The sequence below is a fragment of the Eulemur rufifrons genome, chromosome 3 (genome assembly GCF_041146395.1).
Source record: "Eulemur rufifrons isolate Redbay chromosome 3, OSU_ERuf_1, whole genome shotgun sequence".
Classification (NCBI taxonomy): domain Eukaryota; kingdom Metazoa; phylum Chordata; class Mammalia; order Primates; family Lemuridae; genus Eulemur; species Eulemur rufifrons.
Window position 1 is genome coordinate 54,308,251 of NC_090985.1, and position 24,874 is coordinate 54,333,124.

At 32.3% G+C, this 24,874-nt stretch overlaps 1 protein-coding gene across 5 annotated transcripts in view; it reads right to left on the reverse strand.

Moving 5' to 3' along the window:
• OXR1 (oxidation resistance 1) overlaps positions 1–24,874 on the reverse strand; it is a 282,111-nt gene that overhangs the window by 8,463 nt on the left and 248,774 nt on the right. For 2 of the 5 annotated variants that reach the window (XM_069465433.1, XM_069465434.1), the window contains 4 exons: positions 6,586–6,666; positions 4,592–4,717; positions 3,674–3,826; positions 1,571–1,666 (listed from right to left, as the gene is read on the reverse strand). In XM_069465433.1, coding sequence (XP_069321534.1) covers positions 1,571–1,666; positions 3,674–3,826; positions 4,592–4,717; positions 6,586–6,666 — 456 coding nt within the window. Of the gene's footprint in view, positions 1–1,570; positions 1,667–3,673; positions 3,827–4,591; positions 4,718–6,585; positions 6,667–19,660; positions 19,864–24,874 lie in introns of those variants that run through there. The other 3 variants (XM_069465436.1, XM_069465437.1, XM_069465435.1) reach the window with 3 other exon arrangements.

The following is a 24,874-nucleotide window of genomic DNA, read 5'->3' on the forward strand; positions in this document are numbered from 1 at the left end:
AAATATTTTGATATAGAGCCAAGGTCTTATCTTTGGGTATGGATTTGCTGATCATCATTCTTATATAAACCATATCCATAAAGTGCTTTTTGCCTTCCAGTTTCAATTTCTTTAAATAACAGTGAGAACTTAAGTAAATCTGAGAGTAAAACTAGATGTTCCTGGCTGGGTGTGGTGGCTCACACTTGTAATCCTAGCACTCTGGGAGGCCAAGGCGGGAGGATCTTTTAAGCTCCGGAGTTTGAGACCAGTCTGAGCAAGAGTGAGACCACAGCGTCTCTATTAAAAAAATAGAAAGAAATTAGCAGACAACTAAAAATATATAGAAAAAATTAGCCAGGCATGGTGGCACATGCCTGTAGTCCCAGCTACTTGGGAGGCTGAGGCAGGAAGATCGCTTGAGTCCAGGAGTTTGTCATTGCTGTGAGCTAGGCTGATGCCATGGCACTCTAGGCTGGGCAACAGAGTGAGACTCTGTCTCAAAAAAAAAAAAAAAAAAAAAAGCCAAAAAACCCTCACAAACTAGATGTTCCTATTCTTAAATTTTTTTATTTAACCTTTTATGGGTGTTTTAGCTAAATCTAATGTAATAGCAATTTCTAGTACCATATCTTTATCAAGTGTTTCAAAAGTATTCATAAAACTTTAACATTTGTATTTTTACAGTTATATAACATTTAATTACATTATTCCAGTTATTAGGTAGCAACAGCATACAAATGCTTGAAAATAAACACAACTGAAGATTAGATGATTTGTAACAACTATGAGCTTTCAGTTAGCTGTAGGTATCACTTGATATATTTTATGAAACGAATGGAAATCACTGGTTGACCTGGTGAGCCATTTAAGCACAAGTTTGTTAAGACAACTTCTATTGTGTTACCAAATCCTTCCTACTTTGTTCATTATAAAAATTCCTCCTAAAGGTTATTCTTTTTGTTTGACCAATGGTGTTGATTCCTTTTCTCAAGATTAAAGTATAATTTCACCTTTTAGGGAAGGTTTGATATGCCAGGATTGCACTCAATGTTTTAAGAAGAGTCACACATTTACTAAAATTCATTTATACCTTTACATTTTAGACTTTATTCACGTTAGAATGTACTCAATTCAAATTAGTCAAGCTACAGTAAAAATAGTCACATAAGATGTAAAGGAAAAGAAATCTGTTAATCACTTTGATTTAAATTCAAATAATTATTTTTTTTAAGTTTTTGAGACTTACATCATTAAACTTAGCCATAGAAAGTTTCTAGAAATTTCACAATGACAATTCATAAGCAGAATAGTAATGATATGTACTCTTTACTGAGTCCCATGATTCATGTCTGGTGCTATGCCAAGTGTTGTGTATATATATGATTCTCATTTAATTTTCAAACAACCCTGTTACATTTTATAATCTCCATGCTATCTACAGGAAAGTTGCAGTTCAAAATGGTCCAAAAAAAAGTTAAGTACAAGTTAGAGATGGAAATCAAATGTAAGCGTGCATGACTTCAAAGTACACGTTGTTTTCATTTATGCCATCTCTTTATAAACAGAATATTGGAATAGTTGTCCTTACCTCAAACTCTGGACAGAATGTAAAAACAAAGGTCTCTCCAGTACCATAAAAGCCATCACTCACTTTAAATGGCTCAGATGCTAATGCACCAAAAACCTAAGAATAAAAAAAAAGGCATGTTAAATGACATGATTACTAAATTGTTTTAATTAAGTATCATTCCATCATATACTTAAATAAAATGTGAAAAAAAAAAGGATCTGGTATAGTTTTATCTAATTACTTGTACTTAGAAAGGAAAAAATGATCAGTTGCTATATAATTCACATTACTGTCAAATACAAAGATATCAGTTTCTCAATGGGGAAAAAACAGATTTGTTCCTAGTTTTGAAATCTAAAAGGATTTTAGATTTATTATAACAATTAAACGGACAATCTTAAAAAGTGGTTAACACATTTCAGAGGGAATTATACACAAAATGTATATACTATAACGATAACATTCTGCTATGAGATTGTAGCAGTTGGAGAAACAAAAATCCTTCAGTACAGGTAAACATTCTACTACTTAGAAAGTATGCTATTTTTTTCTTTATCAGTAGACAGTAAACTCCATGAGGGCAGATACCGAGTCTGAATTGTTTTGCCCTTCAACCCCATGGCCTTGCACAGTATAAGAAACACAATAGATGCCCTAATGAAAGAATGAATAAGAGATCTGATCAAGTCATTTCAGTGCTGTGGGTCTAAGAAGCCACATAATAAATAAGAGTGCAGAGTTTGACAGATTATCTCTACATTCACTGTCTATCCTAACATTCCATCTTAATTTTTATAACATTTCCTACTGGAAAGGTTATTTTACATATGTACACAAAATATAAATGTGCAGCACAATTTAGAATTGCCACAAAGTTCCACACAACCTTCATCCAGACCAAGAAACAACATTCCAAGACTGCAGAAGATCTCCTTATGCCTCCTATTATCAACAGCCCCACCTCCCTGAAGAAAGCCACTTAGCCTGATACCACTATAGATTCGTTATGTCCATTTATAAACTTTCTTTCTTTTCTTTTTTTTACAATTACATTATGCTTTATTGTTCATGAAGTACTTCTGGTACCTTACTTTATTTGAACTTAATAACAAACCCCAGAGGAAGGCATAGTATTTTTATAGGTAAGGAAATAGGCATTTAGAAGCCAACAAACATTTACTGAGTCCCTACCTAGTATACTGGACTCTAAGTACTTTATATACACTATCACATTTATAAACTTTCTATAAATGCAATCACAAGGAAGTTACTCTTCAGTGTCTGATTTTTAATTCAATATTATGTTTGTGACACTTATCTACACCAGGGCACGTAGAAGTAGTTCATTCATCTTCATTGGTACAAACACCTTTTCTTAGGTATATAACCTTGGGTAAGTTGATGAACCTTGTTAAGTCATGGTTAACTCATCTTTAGAACAGAGATAATAGTATCAATCTTTTCAGGCTGTGATGATTAAAAACATAACGCATATAAAGTGATCAGTCAAGTTCCTTGAACATAATAAACACACTCAAGGTGTTAGCAGTACTAGTGTTTTCTTTTAATTAATTATTGCTATTTTATCCTCTCATTACTTTCCAATGCTGGTAACTGACCTGAGCTTGCTATTTCAGAAACAAACCAACGTTTCTCTCTCTTACCTGTGGTTTTGTTCTTATTATTACCCTCACATGATTACCTTTAACTATTAAAACCCTATCCATGCTTCAAGACTCTGTCGGTTTTCACCCTTTCCATGAGCCTCATTCTTCCTTCCCCAAATAGATATGAGCAACTTTTACTCTGAACACACTTTCACTTTTTCTGGGCTCTTACTAAACTTAGCATATTTTACTCAGCATTAGAGATACTGGTATACTTAAATGTCTTTTTCTACCACACTATAATCTCTTTGAAGGCAGAGACTCTTAATTATTCATGCTTACATCTATCTTCTATGACACTCAGTGATGCCTTACATGTTAAAAGTACCCAATAATTATCAGTTAAACAATAAAATGTACTAATGAATAATTTTTATCAAAGAAATATGCTAAAAATTACTGTTACTGTAATCTCTTAAAGGATAAGGCATCTAATGCAGTTAGTTTTTCATACCTGCCCATCACTGTCTTTAATCACCATCAGCACTGGGGTGTCTAAACCTGTCATTGTTCGATAAAGGGTCTTTAAGCTTGTGCCATGCTTCCCGGTACCATAAACAAGAGTCCATGGATAGCCAATTGTTCTTGGTGGAAGATGCTTTGTAAGCTTTGAAAAACAAAATGTTAGCATTTACTTGATAGCTTATTGTTCAATATGTAGGACACTAATGCCAGTTGGAATTTAATGGTACTTATAAAATGTAGGCTACGAGAATTAACAGTAGAAATTACTTATTCTCAAATATACTGAGATGCTTGAAAAATAATTGTACTTTTTTCAGCATAAAATATTAATTGTCCATTAGGAAAAGAAAATCATGCTGAACCAGACACAAATTAGGAGAGAGACAAGAAACAAGGATTACTTGTCGGTAGTGCCTTCTGTATCAAATTAACAAAAATATTGGATGGATTGTTAGCTTGACTATTAAAATATCTCTCAAATAATAGGCTCTAGAGATAGACTATAAGAGTTGAAACCAAGCTTGGATACTTTGTAGTTATATGACCTTGAACAAATTACTTAATCTTTCTATGCCCCCAATTTTTTCACTTATTAAAAAATATGCACAATGAACATCCAATTCCTCCATCTGTTGTAACAACTACATGAGATAATCCATATAAAGCAAGTAACTAGCACACAATAATAAACCAAATATTGGCTATTATACTGTTATTGCTATTTATTTTAGTGTCTGCTTACCTAAATCTCTTAATATCTTCTTTTAACACTAGTTCACTACATTTTGCTTATTTTTTCTTTTCAATAGAGAGAAACAGTAGTAACCCTTCTGCTCCAGAAAAAACTGAAAAAAAGGCTGTTTTATTCTCATGAACACACAAATGCACATATGTGGGCATGCCATACCTTTTCAATTTGATCTGGCAGTAAAAGTTCACTGGGATCACTTAGGTTTGGTCGAAATGATTCAGACTCCAGTTCTGCTTTCACGGGAACAACCTGCTTTGAATTTATGTCTTCCCTTGTAGTAATCTAAAAAAAGTAAACAGCAGCAGTGTATTAATATAAGATTGTGATATGCTATTAAAAATTTCAGCCTTTTGAGATAAATAAAACTTTAGACCTTTGAAAAGGTGGCTAAAGCTTTAACTTAGAATTTTATAAGGCAAAAGAAGCCCCCCCTAACATCAATGGTGTATCCAATGGAGAAAAAAGATGTTATAACAATAAGAAACATTCTCTCTTCCACTACGTGAGGACAGATTGGTACTAAATGATAAATCTCCATATTTCTGTGGAAAAGGCGATAGCTGCATGCAAACTTTAATTTCACCCCTAAAGGGCAAAAGTCAGTCAACTAGCTTGCTTTTTATTTCTAATATTTAAAAGATGTAGGATTATTTTTTATGCTAAACACAAAATTTGTCAAAAATAAAAAATAATTAAGAAAACTTCCTGGGTGCCAAAATTTTAATATACAGAATCATAGAATATTAAGTATAACTTTCTTTACACTGGCGTGTGTATTTGCTTCATTAAAAAAGTTACCATTATTTTTTTAAAAGCTCTCATTTTTTAATTTTCTAAACACTGAATTTTTTTATCTAGTTGGACCAAACAATAAATTTTAATTTGCTCACAAATCTGTTTTTAAAATTAGATCAATTTGATGTATGAAAAAGAATATATGCTTTTGTTTGATGGAAATGATCTTAAAAGTATTCTTAAACTGATAAAAATATTGATTAAAAAAGAAAATCTTACTACTACACAATCTATTCTACTGGTGCTTACTTTTTAATATTAACTTACTAATATATAAAATACAATAACATTAGAAAATAAAAGACATGAAACATAACTACTATTGATGAAAATTTAAAATTGTAAAATATGCAGAATTCTACTGGAGCAGATAACTAAAATGCAGCAATGCTTGGCGACTGTGACTTCATACAGGAATGAAATCTTGCTAAATTATTTTGTTCCTTTAACAGATTTCTTATCAAACCTGAACACCATATATTTTCAACCAATACATGTTCTAGAACCGTATTGTCTTTTGACGAGAAGCTAGATATTAATTCTTTCACATCATCATAATGTTTTACCTTTATTTTGATGATGTGAAAGGTTAAAAAAAAAATTAAAAGAAATCCAAGGCAGCATTAGAAGCATTAAAAGAAAAGAAAAAAAATTCAGTAGGTCTAGCAAAGCCATGAAAGCATATCTTATTAAGAAGAGGGAAACACACAACTAATAATACACAAAACCGAAAAATGAGTTTTCAACTATATCACTTTCTTGTTTCTAAAACAAAAAAAACAGATATTATTTCGCGGAATTTTAAATAATTTATCTTGTTCTGGTGCCTAACCTAGACTATTCCAAAGTATTTCTAATACCAACCAGGAATGCTTTAAGAACAAAAACAATTTATCTCATTAAGATATTTGATGTGGAGTTGATACAACTGAAATAGCCTTAAAGAAGAGAAAATATTTAAATATATAAATATTTAAATTGTAAATTTTCCTATAGTACCACATCTTTCAGATTATGTTAGTAAAGATTCATTCTCAAAACCAAAGACATTTTTCCAATGTTAAAATTAAATGAAAACTTCTCATGGCTCAAAGAAACACAGTGCTGAGAATAGTTCTGAAATGATGGGAAAATTCTTTAGACTATTTTTCAAATGAAAAGATGACAGAAAAGATAATTCTACAGCTCTTCAAGACAATACTGTAATCTTTAATATAAGAAGGAATTTTCTGATGGGTTATTTTAGTGCTATAGTCAAAACAAATCCTTCAAATGTGAGATTTGCCCTGACGGAGAACACTAAAAGACAGAAAGTATTCAATCTCCAGAGGGGTTTAAACTACTGAAGGGGGCACCTGGAGACGTCTGCAGAGTGTGCGTAGTTCTTCAGTATTTAGAGCATCGATCCTGCGGTGATACTCAGCCACTGACACTACCTGAATATGGAGACAGGAAGACAATAATTCCACTGACAGTTGAGAAAATAGCAAAAAAAAAAAAAAAAAAGAAGAAATTAAAATGGGAAAAGAGAACTCTAATCAGGATTTCTTTCCCCACTCCATGCTGAAAATCCAAGAGATTTATATATCAAACTAGGGTAAAATACACACGAGCTTCAGCACTATATTCAACTAGTTGACAATATAAGGATATTTTTATGAACTATTTCATATAGACTCAATTGAAGTAGAAATTATAGTTTTTGTTGCATAGGAAATACTATATAAAATATAACATGCTTCGCTAACATCAAAGACAACATCTAAAATCTAAATGGTCTGGCAGTTTACAAAGAAAGTGGTGGTTTCAACCATCCCCTCCAAATCAGGTTAGCTCAAACACTGTATCTTAATGGCCAATGCTGGAAGAATTTCTTCTAAGCACAGGTGACAAATATACCCATCTATATCAGAGAGAAAAAGAGGAGAAAAGCAAGAAAAAGATATGAAGTACATTTTAAAACCTAAAGCAATGAGAAAAATAAGCTCTAGAAAGCAGAAAACTAGATTTTCAATAGCATGTCTAATCAATAGAACCTTCCTCAGACATGTCTGCTTTAGTCTTTTTAAATAACTTTGCTTCCCTAGTTTTTACCTCTCCTCTATTTTCTTACTTTGTGGTTTGTATTGTAGCAGTCATTTGTGACTAAAACTTAACTTTCCCCTACATTCTAACTTCCTAAGGGAAATTCTCTATCTTCTATAATTGCCTGTCTCTTGCACAGTGCTAAATTTGAAAGCCATATATGACACATAAACACGATTACAGAAAGCTCACAAAAATAGACAAGTTTTCTCAGGTTAACATAAAGCTACAGTTTGTTCAGATCATGACATAATTCCAAAAACAGTTACCATAATACAATGAACTCTAGCAGTGTCATAAATATCTGCTGACCTTCCTGTGCTATGACTAATTCCTCTTGAGATCAATCAGAACAGATTATGTTGTGTAGAGGCTCTAGCCACAAAACACAGTTAAACCAATTAGCCCATAAACAGTGTAGACTTCTAACCTAGGTTTTTAAACAGCTTTGTTCTAGCCAACTAAAATGAACCGGCTACCAGTAACTACGAAAAGCTATGTTAATTTCATGTTGAAAGCTATGAAAAAAACAAGAATAGAAAAAAGGAAAAGAAACTGGGGAGATTTCCATTCTGGCCATTATCATTATATTGACTTTTGCAAAGCAAAAAATGCATTCAATATGGTAGCTGACTATACTTACAAAGAAACCTAAAGTGGTTATGCTCTCTCTCTCTCTGGGAGGTCAGATGGACCTGGGTTTACCCCTTCTCTTTATCTATTTCTTCATAAAACAATGGAAATAATAAAAGTTCACACCAAATAGGGTTTTTATGAAAGTTAAGTTAGGAAATGCATAAAAAGGACCTAGTGCCTAGAACATACTAATGAGAGCTGCTACTATTAATACTTTTACTTGATCACTTTTCACCAATTACTCTAAGGACTAAATGATAGTAGCCAAAGAGCCTCCTTATTTGTTTGTTTTTATTTTTGATATTAAAATATTTCAAGTTTGAGATCAACTATTTTGAATACTCTGAATGACTATACTAATTTTAAATTTCAGTATTAGATAAAAGTAATGAAAGCCTTTTCCATTAAGAACTACAGAATTTTCAATAAAGAGAGAAGAAACATTAGGTCTTAAAAATAAAAAAAAACATGGCCTTGCTTTTCTATGGCCAAGAAAAGAGGTCTCTATAAAATATCGAATGGCTAATTGTATTTTTCTTTCTTTTTTCCATGGCTTTCAATCTAATCAAGAGTCTCCTAGAGAAGAATTCTCAAATCACATGGCTTATCTACTACTCTGCATTCTCTCTTTCCAGTTAACACAGATTTTATACCTGTTTTATAAAACCCCTTTTTACCATACTAAACACACTTCCTGGATGGAAGTGAAATTAACTTATGCTCACAAAAGGATTCGGTTATAATCTAATTGTATCAGCATCACTGAGAGTAGGAGTTATTAATAAGAGAACAAAGAACTGCCATTATAAGTCTAAGCTTACAATATTTGGTAAAGTCATAGTTTCTCTAATGTCACAAACCTACCTTTTTGCATTTATATTTTTAAAATTGTATTATTTTCTAGGACTCATAAACTCACTGCTTCTTTACTTTAAGTATTTTCTCATGCCCTGATTAGTAGAGATACAGAAAATTGTCAAAAACAAAGTCTGGAAATTAACAGAGAAAAAAATTTGAATTTGAGTACAAAAATATACTTTCTTCTCTCAAAATGAATGGAAAAGAGATGTGCAAATCCTAGTATGTATGACGGAATTGGAATTAGTCTTACATTAATGTTATACCCTTGGTAAATCATACTCATGTACAAAATTTATTATTTTACCCAAAAGATTAAGCCTAAGTAAAAAATGGACACATTTCTCCAAAATATCCCATATCACCCTCCTGATTATTATGAGTATATAGTTGAGGAAACCAAGACCTTCCAATTAAAATTGTATTCATTGTTTAAAAAGACATTTCTTGAGGAATAAAGTGGTTTGGATATACTGCTAAATCCCATCTAAAGGGACTAAGTACCATGACCTACCTACACCCTGCAGAACTAAGTGCACTCTCTATTCTTTTCAGTCTTTGATAAAGGATCCTTACACAAGAGAAAGCATTTTCTGAAGCATTTATTTTCACAGAATTACCAATGTAAAGGCAGAATTAAATCCACCCATCACTATTACAAATGGACTAACAATGAAAACAATAACAAGAACAGAGAGTAGAGAAAATTCATAGTTGCTGTCAATTTCATGAATAAGAACACGTTCATCTCCTAGACCATAAAGAACAATACCTTGGGTCTAGAAGTCCTCCTTCCAGGATGTTCCAGTGTTTCCTCTGAGATTACTCCAAAACCAACTAAAAACCTCCCTTCCTCAACTCTCTTGCACACTAACAAAAGTCTGGTAGTTATCTGTTGCTGTGCCATTTCAACTATAATACTTTCTTAGTAAAGGGAGATGCAATAGAAAGAAAAATACTATTAATATCTAATCAATGCCATTTATACTAATTTTGGTATCCAAAAATATGTTAAAGAAAAAGGAAATTTAAGTCTGAGCTGTTATACCTAACAAAGAGAACATAGAACATCATCCTTGAAGTACCTTTCATCATGCGTTTCATACATTTCATCATACATAACAGTCTTTATTACAAAATAAGACATGGATTATGTTAAACTTTGCCTCATTTTGCCTTATTAAAACTATTGCTTTGAAAATAACACTTCACGGAACTATAATACATGGGATATAAAAGGAACAAATAAAGAATCATAAATTAGATGACTGGAAAACAGAACGACAGACAAAAATATATTAAAGTCCAGAATGGATTCAAAATAAAAAAAAAAAATTAGTGAAGTTTTGATTTGAAAAATCTTATGCATTTAAAATCACTTACTAATTAAGTCTACTTGCAGACAGCTCTCAAAGATTTTCATGAGAAAGTAGATGTATTCACTGTTTTTTTAGTCAATAAAAAACCTGTAACTACTCAAAACCATGCAATTATAATATGCATATTAGTTTCCTGGAACAATAAATATAAGATGTAAATCTTATAAAAAGGGGATAATCTTGTTTATTCCATAGCATATCAGGGGAAAAGAATATTCATTTACATAATCTTGAATTCCTTAGTGTTCTGTATGATCTGCAGAGCAAAAATATAGTTCTGAAATAAAATAATGTTACTTCTGAACATTTAATTCTTTTGGATTCACTTGTCCTTTGGCTATAAAGTTATATATTGAGTTAATGGGGTTTTGTGAAACTTATGCTTTCATTATTTAAAACCTAAAGAAATAAAAAGGATAATATAAAGTTATTTTATTAAATATTCAATATGATTTTACATTACTGACTACCTTTTTCATTGAGAGTTTATTCTACCACTATTTTTATTCTTGACTTCAATGAACATTTCAAAGTATATACTTATGTCCCACAACTAAAACAGAAACAAACAAAAAAACCCCACCAAAAAATGAGAAACTCAGCAGGGAGCTATGTACCAGTGTTGTGACTCTGAGAATAAGCCTTTAGCCAGCAAAACTGAAGATTAAATGGGCCCATATACAGTATAGTTTGTCAGAAACAAATAATCCTCTCAGAAGGAAAGATGTTTAATTCAGTTCCTCAAGATTCTCACAGATTAAGAATAAGTGAATATGAGGTCACAATGAAGATAACCTAATACACAGCTTCCTTAAAGTGAGTAAGGTGAAACACTGAACCAACTTTAGATACTAAAATTAACAGATATAAACTAAGAACGAAATGTTAAAAACAGAAATCCCCCAAATAAGCAAGCAGTTAGAGATGATTAAAAATGAACAAGAAGATTTAAAAAATAACCAAATAGAACATGTACAGAAATAATGAGTATAACCGTTAAAAAAAAATCAACAAGTTAAAAAGCAGATATAGACAGGTGACTTAGTAAAGTAGAAGACATAGCTGAAATTACCCATAAAATATTACTGAGAATAAGGAAATAAAAATGTAAAAGAAGTTAGGAGAGTTGGAGAATAATAAGATGTAATTTATTCCAATCAGGTCCCAGCAAAAAGATGAGAAAATATTTGAAGAGATAATACCTGAGAAGTTTCCAGAATTGATGAAAGAATCTACAGTTTCAAGAAGCATACTGTACCCTAAATAAGAAAAAGATATACAACATACCGTATTCTTAATAAAAACCTCATTATACTTAAAACAAGAGTCATCCTTAAAAATAGTCAGTGAGAAAAGTCAGATAACCTACAAAGGAATCTCAGCCTGGCAGCAGACTTCCCAAAACCAAATGCAAATCCTCTCAGAGGGAAAGCATCCTTAATTCAGGACCTCAAAATTCTTACTTAAACAAATATGAACTCATGGTGGATTATCGTAATGAAATGTCACAAAAAACACAATACACTGTGACAGAAAATAATGGTCAAGCCAGAAATGTTTATCCAAACAAAATTATTTTACAAGAGATAGAAGTAAAGATATTTTCAGAAAAACAAAAACTGAGAGTGTTAATCATCAAGAAATCTTTGCTGGAGAAATTTCTAAGAATATACTTCAGGTAGAAGGAAAATGATCTTAAAAGAATGGTCTAAGATGAAAGAAGAAATGGAAAATAATTAAAATGGTAAGTGTGAATTATAAATCTAAGTAAACACTGTCTAAATGAAATGATAAAGTCTAATTTGTGATGTAATAAAAGGACAGAATGAATACAGACTATAACAACATACAACTGGGAAGAGGGATGATGGGCATTAAGGGTGTACAAGGTTTGGTTGTTGCTGTTCTAGAGGAGACGTTAATTTCTCATAACTTTAGACTTTATAAATGTAAACATAAAGGGCAAAATTTCAAGGGACTCCACTGAAATAGAAATAGAAGCTTACTCCAGTCTAAATAATAATAATAAAAAGAGTTCAATACCAATCCATACTCTCCTCACCGGGTTAGGGTGGGGGAATGGAGAGGAAGAAAACTTGATGTTTAAGAGATGGCTCAGCAGAAACTTAGGAAAACAGGTGTATTAAATGAGAAGAATTACAACAAATGATTTTCTAGATTAAAAAGTTGAAGTGGGGAGGGAAAAAAGAAGGAAGAGGAGAGTCACATCTTAAACTATACTAAAAAATGTGTCGGAAATTCTAGGGCAGCTACTAAAAACATTTAAAAATAAATATAATTGATATGTTAAGGGAGAAGAGAATATGGAATCAAATTAAACCTGAAATAAGCATAAGGAAAGAAATAAAATTAGAACAGAAATCAATAAGATTAAAAACAGAGAAAAATCAATGGAACCAAAACCCAACTCTTTGAAAAGATCAATAAAATTGATAAACCTCTATCTCTAGCCAGGCTAAATAAAAAAGAGAGATAGGGAGAAAACAAATGAATTATATCACAAATGAATAGGGGGGCCATCATTACTGATCCCATTGACATTAAAAGAATAATAAAGGAATATTACAAACAAGTCTATGTCCATAAGCTTGATAATGTCCTAGATGAAATGAACCGATTCCTTGAAACACATAAACCACCAAAACCAAAAATCACACAAGAAAAAACAGATCATCTGATTTGGCTTATATTTATCAAAGAAATTTAATCAATTGTTAATAACTTACAAAAACAGAAAGCACCAGGCACAGACAGATTCATTTGCAAGTACTACCAAACATTTAGGGAAGAATTTATACTGTCAACAATCTCTTCCAGGATATAAAAATGCTTCCTAACTCATTTTCTGAGGCTAGCATTCCTGTAATTAAAAACAACAACAACAACAACAAAACAAACAAACAAAAAAACCACACACAAATAAAAACATTTCAAGAAAGGAAAACTATACACAATTATTTCTCATGAGCACACATGGAAAAGTTCTCAATAAAATATTAGCAAATTGAATCAACGTATAAAAAGAATTATACACAATGACCAAGTGGGATTTATTCCAGGTATGCAAGACTGGTTTAACATTTAAAAAATAAATTGACGTAATCCAGGCTAAAGAAGAAAAATTATGTGATCATATATACACACAAAAGGCACGAGTCAAAATCCAACATTCATTCATGACAAAAACTCAGGAAACTAGCAATAAAGGGGAACTCCCTCAATTTGATATAGAACATCCACAAGAAAAAAAAAAAGTCCTACAACTAACATCCAATGTAACGGTGAGAAACAAGGTCCTTTCCCATTAGACTGGGAGCAAGGCAGAGATGTCCCCTCTCACCACTCCTATGCAATATCGTACAGGAGGCCCTAGCTAATGCAGTAAGACAAAGAAAGGAAATAAAAGGTATACCCATAGGGGAGGAAGAAATACAACTTTCTTTGTTAGCAGATGACACGATTGTCAACATAAAAAATTCCAAAAAATTAACCAAAACACTCCTGGAATTAATAAGTGATCATATCATAGCAGGACTGCAGAGTAAATGTTAATATACAACAGTCAACTGCTTTCTTATACATCAGCAAGGAAACATTAGAATTTGAAATTAAATAACGATACCATTTTTATTAGTATCATGTAAATGAAATATTTAGGTATAAGTCTAACAAAATATACAGAAGACTAAATGAAGGGGGAAATTGTGATGAAGAAAATATTTAAATAAATGGAGACATATTCCATGTTCATAGATACGATGACTCAATATTGTCAGGGTATCAGTTCCTCCCACATCGATGTATAGATTCAACACAAATTCAGTAAAAATTCCACCAAGTTATATTGTGTATTTAGGCAAATTGATTCTAAAGTTTATATGAAAAGAGTTTATATGGAAAGACCCAGAATGTCCAAGAGAATAATGAAGAAAAAGAACAAAGTTGGAGGGCTGACATTACTCAACTTCAAGGTTTACTATAGTAGTTTCAAATGATCTTTTGTAATTCTGTGGCATCAGTTCATAATGTTTCCTTTTTCCTTTCTGATTGAGCTTATAGGAATCCGTTCCCTTCTTGGTTAATCCAGCTAGTGATATATCGATTTTATCTTTTCAAAGAAACAACTTTTCATTTCATTGATCTGTATTATTTTTTTGGTTTCAATTTCATTTAGTTATGCTCCGATCTTTGCTATTTCTTGTCTTCTGCTAGCTTTGGGTTTGGTTTGTTCTTGTTTTTCTAGTTCTCTGAGGTGTAACATTAGGCTGTTAATCTGTGATCTTTCTGTCTTTTTTGATGTAGGCAAAGTTTAGTGCTATGAACTTCCCTCTTAGGACTGCTTTTGCTATATCCCAGAGATTTTGGTAGCTTGTGTTGCTATTGTCACTCAATTCTAAAAATTTTTTAAATTTTCATCTTGATTTCATTATTGACCCAAAGATTGTTCAGCAATAGGTAGTTTAATTTCTATGTATTTATGAAGCTTTGAGAGTTCCTCTTGGAATTGGTTTCTAGCTTTATTCCACTGTAGTTTGAGAGGGTATATGGCATGCTTTTGATTTTTTAAAATTTGCTGAGAATTGTTTTGTGGCCTAATATATGGTTTATATTGGAAAATGTTCCATGTGTTGATGAGAAGAATATGTATATATTCTGCAGTTTTAGAGTAGAATGTTCTGTAAATGTAAACAAATAACATTTGTTCTAGAGTCCCATTTAAATCCAGTCTTTCTTTGTTGATTTTCTGCCTCGATGACCTCTCTAGTTTTGTCAGAACAGTGTTGAAGTCCCCCACTATTCTTAAGTTGCTATTTATTTCATTTCTTAGGTATAGCAGTGTTTGTTTTATGAATATCTTTGGGCACACAAACTAGAAAATCTAGAGGAAATGGATAAATTTTTAGAAACATACAACCTCCCAAGCTTGAATCAGGAAGAAGTAGAAATCTTGAACAGACCAATAATGAATGGTGAGATTAAATCAGCAATAAAAAAATCTCCCAAAACAACAAAAAAAGCCAAGACCATATGAATTCACAACCAAATTTTACCAGACCTACAAAGACGAAGTGGTACCAATCCTACTGAAACTGTTCCATAAAACTGAGAAGGAGGGAACCTTTCCCAACTCATTCTACGAAGCCAGTAACACTCTGATATCAAAGCCAGCAAAGGACATAACAAAAAAAGAAAACTACAGACCAAGATCCCTCATGATCATAGATGAAAAAATCCTCAACAAAATACTAGCAAACAGAACCCCTCCAACAGCACAACAACAAAAACAACAACAACAACAACAACGAATTCACCACAATCAAGTGGTTTTCATCCCAGGGATGCAAGGATAGTTCATCATACACAATTCAATAAGCATGATTCACCATATAAACACAATTAAAAACAAAAACCATGTGATCATCTCAATAGATGCAGAAAAAGCATGTGATAAAATCCAACACCTCTTCATGATAAAAATCCTTAACAAACCAGGCATAGAAGGAACATATCTCAAAATAATAAAAGCCATATATGACAAACTAACAGCCACTAGTATCATAGTGAATGGAGAGTAAAGTTGAAAGCACTGCCTCTAAGAACTGGAATAAGAAAGTGGGTACTTTAACAACTTCTATTCGACATAGTATTTGAAGTCCTGGCCAGAGTATCTGTAAACTCAAAACTGCACTAAAAACCAAACTCTATTAATTAACAAAAAAGGCATGGAAATGATAAAACACAAAATTCAGGGAGGTACTTACCCATTTGGGGGAGATATGAGATGAGACAGAGAAAAAATATAGGCACATACAACTGCATTGGGAATGTTCTAGTTCTTACATTGGGTAATGGGTTCACAGATACTCATTTTATTATTATGCCTTGTAACTTGCATATCTAATAGTCTTTTCAACTACTGAGTCAATTATATAAAGAAAAAACATTCTACATTGAATATGTGTGCATATATTCTCTTTTCAATTAGGTTGTGACTAAAGAGCAGATGTTTACTTACCATTAAAGCATACATAAGTACTAGTCAGTAATGATTAATTTCTTGTGAATATCTGAGGTAGGCAACATAATATAGCATAAAGAATACTTTGATTTTATATCTCTACCTTACTTCTGATTCTGATTTTTATTAGTTTTGCGAACTTGAGCAACTTCATTTAAACTATTTCTGGTTTTTCAAATGGAAATAATATTCATGGCCGGGCGCGGTGGCTCACGCCTGTAATCCTAGCACTCTGGGAGGCCGAGGCGGGTGGATTGCTCAAGGTCAGGAGTTCGAGACCAGCCTGAGCGAGACCCCGTCTCTACTAAAAATAGAAAGACATTATATGGACACCTAAAAATCTATATAGAAAAAATTAGCCGGGCATAGTGGCGCATGCCTGTAGTCCCAGCTACTCGGGAGGCTGAGGCAGTAGGATCGCTTAAGCCCAGGAGTTTGAGGTTGCTGTGAGCTAAGCTGACGCCACGGCACTCACTCTAGCCTGGGCAACAAAGTGAGACTCTGTCTCAACAAAAAAAAAAAAAAAAAAAAAAAAAAAGAAATAATATTCATGCTTTAGGCATTTTATGAGTAATAAACAAGGAATGTACAAGGTATATATAAAATAGATTCTGGTATATTAAATATATGAAATAAATAATTCCCTTCCCCTTGTTATAGTCTGAAGATTTTGAGAGTGAGTATGGCAAAGAATTTAAGGGCATGGGCTAGGGCCAGAATGCCTAGATTCAAACCCCAGCTCTGACTCTTACTGGTTACAGTATAGTTGCTATGTGTCTGTGTTTCTTTATTTGTAAAATGGACATGATAAAGTAATACTTCATAGGGTTGTGAGGATTAAATAAGCCAACTTATGTTAAGTGTTGAGAATAATATTTGGTATACATTATCAGCAGTCATAATTATTTTTATCATTATTATAATTATTATCTGAAGTTGAGATAATTTGGAAAGACTTTTACATTTAAATTAACTATTCTTAAAATTCTACCTATCAGCTAATTCTTGTACAGATGTAAATAATTCATCACAGGAGTTCTGTGTTTTCATACATGAAAGACTAAATACAAACAAAAAAAATCTGTCTTGTCATATATGAAGGCCTAGATACAAGAAAATGGTGACAAAATTAGTGAACCATTGATAGAGATAATAAAACAATATTGCTATTAGTGATTTATAACTTTAATCTGATTAAGCCTAAATTCTTACTATAAAATGGGCTCATAACTTTCAAGCAAATTACACCTTACTTGCAGACACTAAAAAGGTAGAGTATGGGACATGAGTGTATCAAATATATGAATAGCTTCAAGTAAATGAATGATTACACATTAAAGTTCAATTATTCATCAGAATGAACTGTAAAACAGCCTTAACCAAAAAAAAAAAAAAAAAAAAAAGAGAGAAAAGATAAGGCAAATTAAGCATGTTTGATCAATATGGTTCTCACTGAAGCAAATTGGCAAAATCTTATCTTCGTTCTGTACATTTTGTTTGAGGTGTATTCTATTTATTATTTATTGGTTAATATCCTTGAGACTTAACTAATTAATAAAATGAAAATCATCTGCCTCTGGTTAACACAAAGGGTTACTACTGTAAGGCACTATATACATGCGCATTTAGAAAATTGTCAGAAATACATGGCCATATTATTACTACCTCTATACAAGAGTTTATCACTGAAGTCTACAGAATACCAATACTAATTTGTTAAGTAAAGATATGAAGAATCCTAAAAAGCTACAAAATACAAAGTCCAAAAAAGTGAAATTTCGTATGTTCTACTGGTTATTCTCTCAGAAGAAATATTTTCTATTTTCAGTTTTAAGGCAAAAGAGTCTCTTGTCATGTAAAATATTATAGGGAATCTCAGTCTTCAAAGCAGTTAAAAAAAACTGTAATGCTTTTCATCTCAATTTTCTTAAGACCTGCTCTATAGCTCCTAGGAATCCACTTTAAAGCAAAGAAAAGAGCTAGAAAACTGACCTGAGCTTTTCTACATGAAAACACATCATATTGTACCATTTCAGAAAACCTTCAAAGGCATCCTGGTGAAGTAAAAAAATGTGCTGGGGTCAAGCTGTCTATCTGTAATCCATAACCACTTGGTTCAGTGACCACTCCATCAGTTAGTTTCCTCATCTTTAAAATGGGAGTATTTCTACTAAACGTTCAAGGTTATTGTGAAGGTAAAAATGAAATAACACTATAATATATATATAAACTATGTGTATGGGCAGAGCTGATGACCAGTGAAAAGCATGCTTGCTAAGGCAAGAGACAAAATATCTGACAAAAATCAGTTTCTTATAAGAATGAACAGGAATTAGTGAGTATAAGTGTATGATACACATTATACTGATCTATAGAATTCAAAACATCCACAATTTATTTTGCCTGTATTTGTAATAAATTAAAGTGTATTGAAGTCTTAGCAAACTAATAACTGTTTATTCAAACTGCAAATCAAAAAATACATGAATAGCTTCATTGTTCCAGGTTTTAGAAAAAGCTGTGTTGGCTGACTAATCTCGTCAATCTAATCACAAATTTAAAAAAAATAATCATTTCAGGTGCCTAAACCCCTTTGTGCTAATGTAACATTTAAACAAAAACTTGAAATTATAAATAAAAATAACACTTATTAAAATCATTTTAACATTTTGACATGCTTAACATTTAAGAGTGGCAAGCTGCTTCAGGGGCATCTTCCAAAGTCGTTCCTGGTTTTTTGGTATATATCTGGTCTTATTTAAATCATCTACAATTATGGTCAAAATAAAATGAACATTCATAAGGAAAAAATAATCCTGAATTACCAGAGAAAGAGCAATTGGCAACATATTTTATAACAAATAATGTATACATATTTATACAGAAAAATAACTAAAATTCTTAAAATAGCATGGTTGACAGAAATTTTCCTTTACTAGACTATCTTTTGAAGTTTTTTATTAGGTAGCACTGCCTGAAAACTTTCCAAATCCCTTAAAAAAGCTTTTTTTCTCAGATTGCTAAAATTATACCCGTAAATAATATTGTAAAAGAATATAGTTTGATATCTGGTCAATAAAAATTAATTTACTCTGTTCTCTATTTTTAAGCAAGGAAAAAATTCTGAATATTTTCCTACAAGGTGAAGGTTAAATGAAAACATTAAGGCAGCAGTTAAGATTGGTACCTTCCTGTTGAGGTGGAATAGAAAAACCAAAACACTGATACAAAACAAAATTACAGTCCCTTACTAATTTCCTTTTGTGAAGATTTTAGAATTAACAGAAATAACTTAAAGCTACTTTCTGTAATCATACAATTTTGTATTCTATAAATATTTTTATGCTTAAACTTTCAGAAATTGTATAATTTTGCCCGTTACCATAAAAAGACTAGTATATATAGAAATTGATACAATTTACTAAGATTTACCAGAGTGTATTTATGATTAATTGGTTGATGTCTTCTCCCTTTTTTCCCATACCAGAGACGAGACATTTCCCTTCCAGGGCAAATTAAGTTATATCAAATCACATAAGAACTGTTTTCAAAAGCATTCTTCCTCTGTCAAAGATAAATTTCCAGCACCAGAGTCCTACTACAGTGACAAAACAGTTTGCTAGAGACAAAGATTTGATTGACAACACAGAGAGCTAATCACTAAGTAGTATCCATTGTAAAGATAGTTTTGAGTGGAGACTGTAAAGCTAGGGAGGGAAGAGAGAATTTCCCATGCTCAAGTTTGGTTGCACTGTACCCAAATGTGCAAAGAAAGGGCTCAAAAGTTTAAAGACACAGAGCCTGTATTTCCAAACACCACTACACTAAGAAATACACTAAAAGTAACTCAGCTGCAAAAAAATAGTTAAGTACAATTTTCAGAGTCCCTCCCAAAGTATACAAATGATTGCAATTAACATTTTTTTATTTGATTATACTGTCATAACATTCTGTTCTTTATTTACAGCTAAGAATCCTATAAAATTTTATCTTTTATGTGAACATTATTTAAGCAATAAGATGTCCTTTAAGGACCCTTCGACCCTCAAATTTTATAGGATGACTATGTAAAAATCAAGCTAAACCACTACAAATAAATCCTACACAAATATTCAAAATGACCTGAAAATTCCTTTGTCTGTTACATTGTCCGTTTTTAAACTGCATTTTTTAACATCTAATTTCTGGAAAAGGTACTTACGCTCACTATGCCTACGTACTTGACTAACCAGTGGTATACTAAATATAGCCAAAGAAGTGAATTTTTAAAAGATTAAATATAAACCACAAACATATATATAAACTATGTATATATAAGCTAAAATTATCTAGAGCTCAATTTTAATTAGAATATCAATGTTATAACAGTACATCTAAAAATTTCTTTCATTTTAAGGTAAACCTGCTCCTTCCACTTCGCCTCACTCCTTCCACTACACACTGCCACCTCTTCACACACACACCACCTTTCTAAAACAGAATACTGCACCCCACCCGCATCTCCACATCTTCCTCCACAGTCCAGCAATGTGCACACACAGGACACAGAATACTCTCCCTCCTCCACATACCAGCCACCCCTCTCCCTGTTCCTCCAATCCAGCCCCACCACACTTATCCTAAAATCTCCCTCCCACAGTTCCTCCTAAGAACACCAGCATCATCTCAATACCAGCCTGAAAGTTCACTTATACATATAGTGCATTGGGGTCCCACCCCACAATTTCATCATGGACTCTACACAACCATCAGCAATATTATAGAATTTGGGAGTACTGTTTGGAAAACCTGTCATAACTTCCAGCCAGATTTTCTAAAATGAAAAATACATGTTCCAAAATGAGGTTTAAATGAGATATTAAAAACAAAACAAAAACACCAAGCATAGCATAGCCTATTCTGTTGGTTGTCTACTCAACATCGAATTCCCACACCTCCTATTTCCTAATGCAGCTGGGATTTTGCTCAGGTATCCTTGCCATGGCTGGCTCCTCAAAACACATGGGTCCTTACAGATCTAAACCAGTGGCTCTCAAATTTTAGCCTGCATCAGAATCACCTGGAGTGTTTGTTAAAACAGAATGCTGGGTTTCAAAATCAGTTTCCAATTAAGCAGACTGAAGTGGGGGCTGAGAATTTGCATTTCTAACAAATTCCCAGATGCTGCTATTGCTGATTGTCTGGGAACCACACTCTGAGAAACAACAGGTTTAAGCTATTTTGAGTACGGTTTTCTGTTTCTGGAAGCCAAAGACTTTCTAACTTATAAACATAGTATCCAGCAAATATAAAATGAGCTGGATAAGTCTCCTTCTTGCCCTTTGTTTTTTCGTAGTATTTAGAAAACATATTGCTAAGTTATTTAAATTTGCCCAGACATCACAGAGTTTGAAGCAGAAGTCAACTTATGATTGGTATAAAAGGACAGAATATAAAATGAAGTACTTTTAAAAACACTACCAGCTTACAGACCAAACATAATCTGTTCTCATAATTCAGATATTCAATGTAATAATCCTTTACCCCTACTTTATTAGGCCTAAAATTATTAAATTACTTTATATCTGATTTCCTATTTGAGAGTGGTCTGCTAGAAGCTATAATATAATACATAACCTACCCTACTCAATATTTAAAGTAATATTTTAGAAATAACTTTCATACTTAAAATCATAAACTAGTCTGTCATCCATACATCCTATCTCTTCTCACAATCTATATTAGATAACATTTTAGATTTTTAATGGAAATTTTATCGCTCATAACTTTTGGCAGGCAACTAAGGAAGAATATTGTTAACAGGGAAAGCAAAGCACAGGTTCAAAATTTTCCTGAGGTAGATAACATTTGTAAGTTAACATTATCAGTAGTCAAAACAGACCATATTAGGCCTAGATCCTGGGTACCAAATGCTAAGAGATAATATATGAATAGTCTAGAACTTTCATTTGTAGTTATACAGATACTCAATATAGCAATATAGTCATGAATCACTTAATGATTAGGATACGTTCTGAGAAAATGTGGTGTTAGGCAATTTTGTCGTTGTGCAAACATCATAGGTTCTTACACAAACCTAGATGGCCTACTACACACCTAGGCTATATGGTACAGCCTATTGCTCCCAGGCTGCAAACCTGTACAGCACTTCACTGTACTGGATAATGTAAGCAACTGTAACACAACGGTACGCATTTGTGTATCTAAACATACGGAGGGTGATATGTTGTGCTACAGGTTACTACATCACTAGGAGAATTTTTCAGCTCCATTATAATCTTAGGAGACCTATGAGAATGTTGATATGCAGCACGTGACCATATTATATATTGATAAGACAGTTTGTATCAATTTATAAATTCTAATTAATTTTTTAATCCCTCTGATTTCTACCTTTTTCAGATTTATTAATTTTTTTCTGGATTTATGATTTATAACACTTTTGATTATTCAGCCAGTATGAAAAAGAGCACTTTTTAAAAAATTGCCTTTATGTGAGAATTGTGACTTTTCTGTGTAGTAACTTTAGACACAGTCTAAATCAGTTCTATGTGGATTTTGCTGGCTAGGCTGAAAGAGATCAGGAAGGCTTTTTTCCTTTGTATCCTATATTTACTCTATTTTAATTTTGGCATTACACATACTGTAATAATGATGATGATGATAATAAAATGTATTTTTATAAAATGAACATCGGAATACTCACTACCTAGCAGTTTAGGAAATAAGATATTAACCAAATAACTGAAGTCCCTGACATGGTACTTCTTAGAAGTTGCAGCAATAACTACCGTTGCAGAAGTCTTCTGAGAAACCTAATGAATGACCCTGGCAATAACTTTATGACAGCTATGAAAACAGAGCTGACTCCAAAAGACAATCACCACATAGCAGTGAAAAAACAAATCCAACAATGACATAATATGAAAAATTGTATGGCCTAAAATGTTAAGATTAGTTTAAATATTTTACATTTATATAATTAAAACAGAGAACGTTAGAAATTAAAGTAAAAATAGGAAGACTACATAAATGACTTTAAAAACTATCAAAGCCAGAAAATACAATCTAAAATATTTTGAATAATGATACAGAGGCTTATGTAATAAGCAGTGCCTAAGCTTTGATTAGCCGATTGAGAAAACGTGAATAATGTCAAACACCTAAAAAAAAAAAGTTGTCTCAGAAACCAAAAATCAAATGGAATGTCTTTTTATCAATACTTTGGCAATGGTGAGGAGCAGGAGTAAACCAAAACCAATTTCTTCTAACACCAATCATTTTAAAAATGAAAAACACTGTTATATGCCCAGTTGACATGAAATCTTGGTATACTCCTTTTTTTTTTCAATATTTAATCAAAAAGCATAAGCCTGGGAGGCAAAATAAGTCAGTTAAAGCTGACTTAATAAATCTGATTGCTTAGTTGTTTTTATTTAACACTCTAGGAGCATTTAATGTTTTATTTACTAGGCTTGGAGTATAAGAGATACTGAACTACATGTGGTATAGAATTAACTTTAGAGAACAAAAATTTTGGAAAATTTTTCCTGCCAGCTCTTATCCCAACGGGACTGAAAAGTCAACCCAAAGGAAGTGAGACAACAGCAATTTTAGCTTAAAAAGCTCCACATTTGAGGCCTGTGTGGTCAAGCAACAAGACTGGCATGACACTTTGAAAACTAAGGCTTTTAGAGGATTCTATTATAGAGCTTCTCGAAGTTGGAACTTGGCGAGAATGATGATACAGCCCAGGAGTATAGTACCTGACAACAGGATAAAAGTGACTTCATCTTACCATATTGTAATTTTTACTTCATGATAAGGAATTTAAAATTTATTTTTCTATTACAACATAAATTATAAAGCTGAAAGAAAAGTTTTACATGAATCTTAAAAAAGACTTCAAAGATAATTCAGGCTTATTGTGGTGGTCGTTCCTTTAGGCTACGTAACTGGACTCTCGGGGACTTGCCAAGTACACGAAACTTTTAAGGGTATTTGATGGACAAAGTTGAAGAAGACCAAGTTCAAAGATCAATGACTTATAGCCTGGTATGTTTCTTGACTTCCCTCTTCTTGTAGTGTCTCTGAGTACACAACAATATCTTTGGTATTTAAGGAAGCTATGTCAGCATATTAACAGCATCCATATCGCTGCCTTTACTAAGAAGAAAATATGTTTTGAAAAAAATTAAAGCACAAATGATTTAAAAAGCCTTTCTCCATAGTTAACAAAATTTATGTTTCTGGTGCAGCATTCTGATAAAAAGAATACTGTGAAAAATATTTTATACAATGTAACTTTCATGACATTGAAACTGAACTATATTATGATCAATGTAGTCTAAAGAATCTTTCACAGTCTTAGTATTGTACATGTTTAACACATCTAAAGTTGTGGCATGGGATAATAAAGAGGTTTTTCCACCCTGACTGCACAATGTAATTACCCAGGGAGCTTTAGAGAGTACTGACAACTAGGTCCCACCTCCAATGATTTTGATTTAATTGGTCTGATGTACCTGAGCAATAAGATTTTTGAATGCTCCCCCAAATGATTCAATGTTTCTACCAAAGTTGAGAATCTGGTGTGGTCGAAAGGATACAGGCTCTGAATTAGAGATTAACCACTATGATTTACTA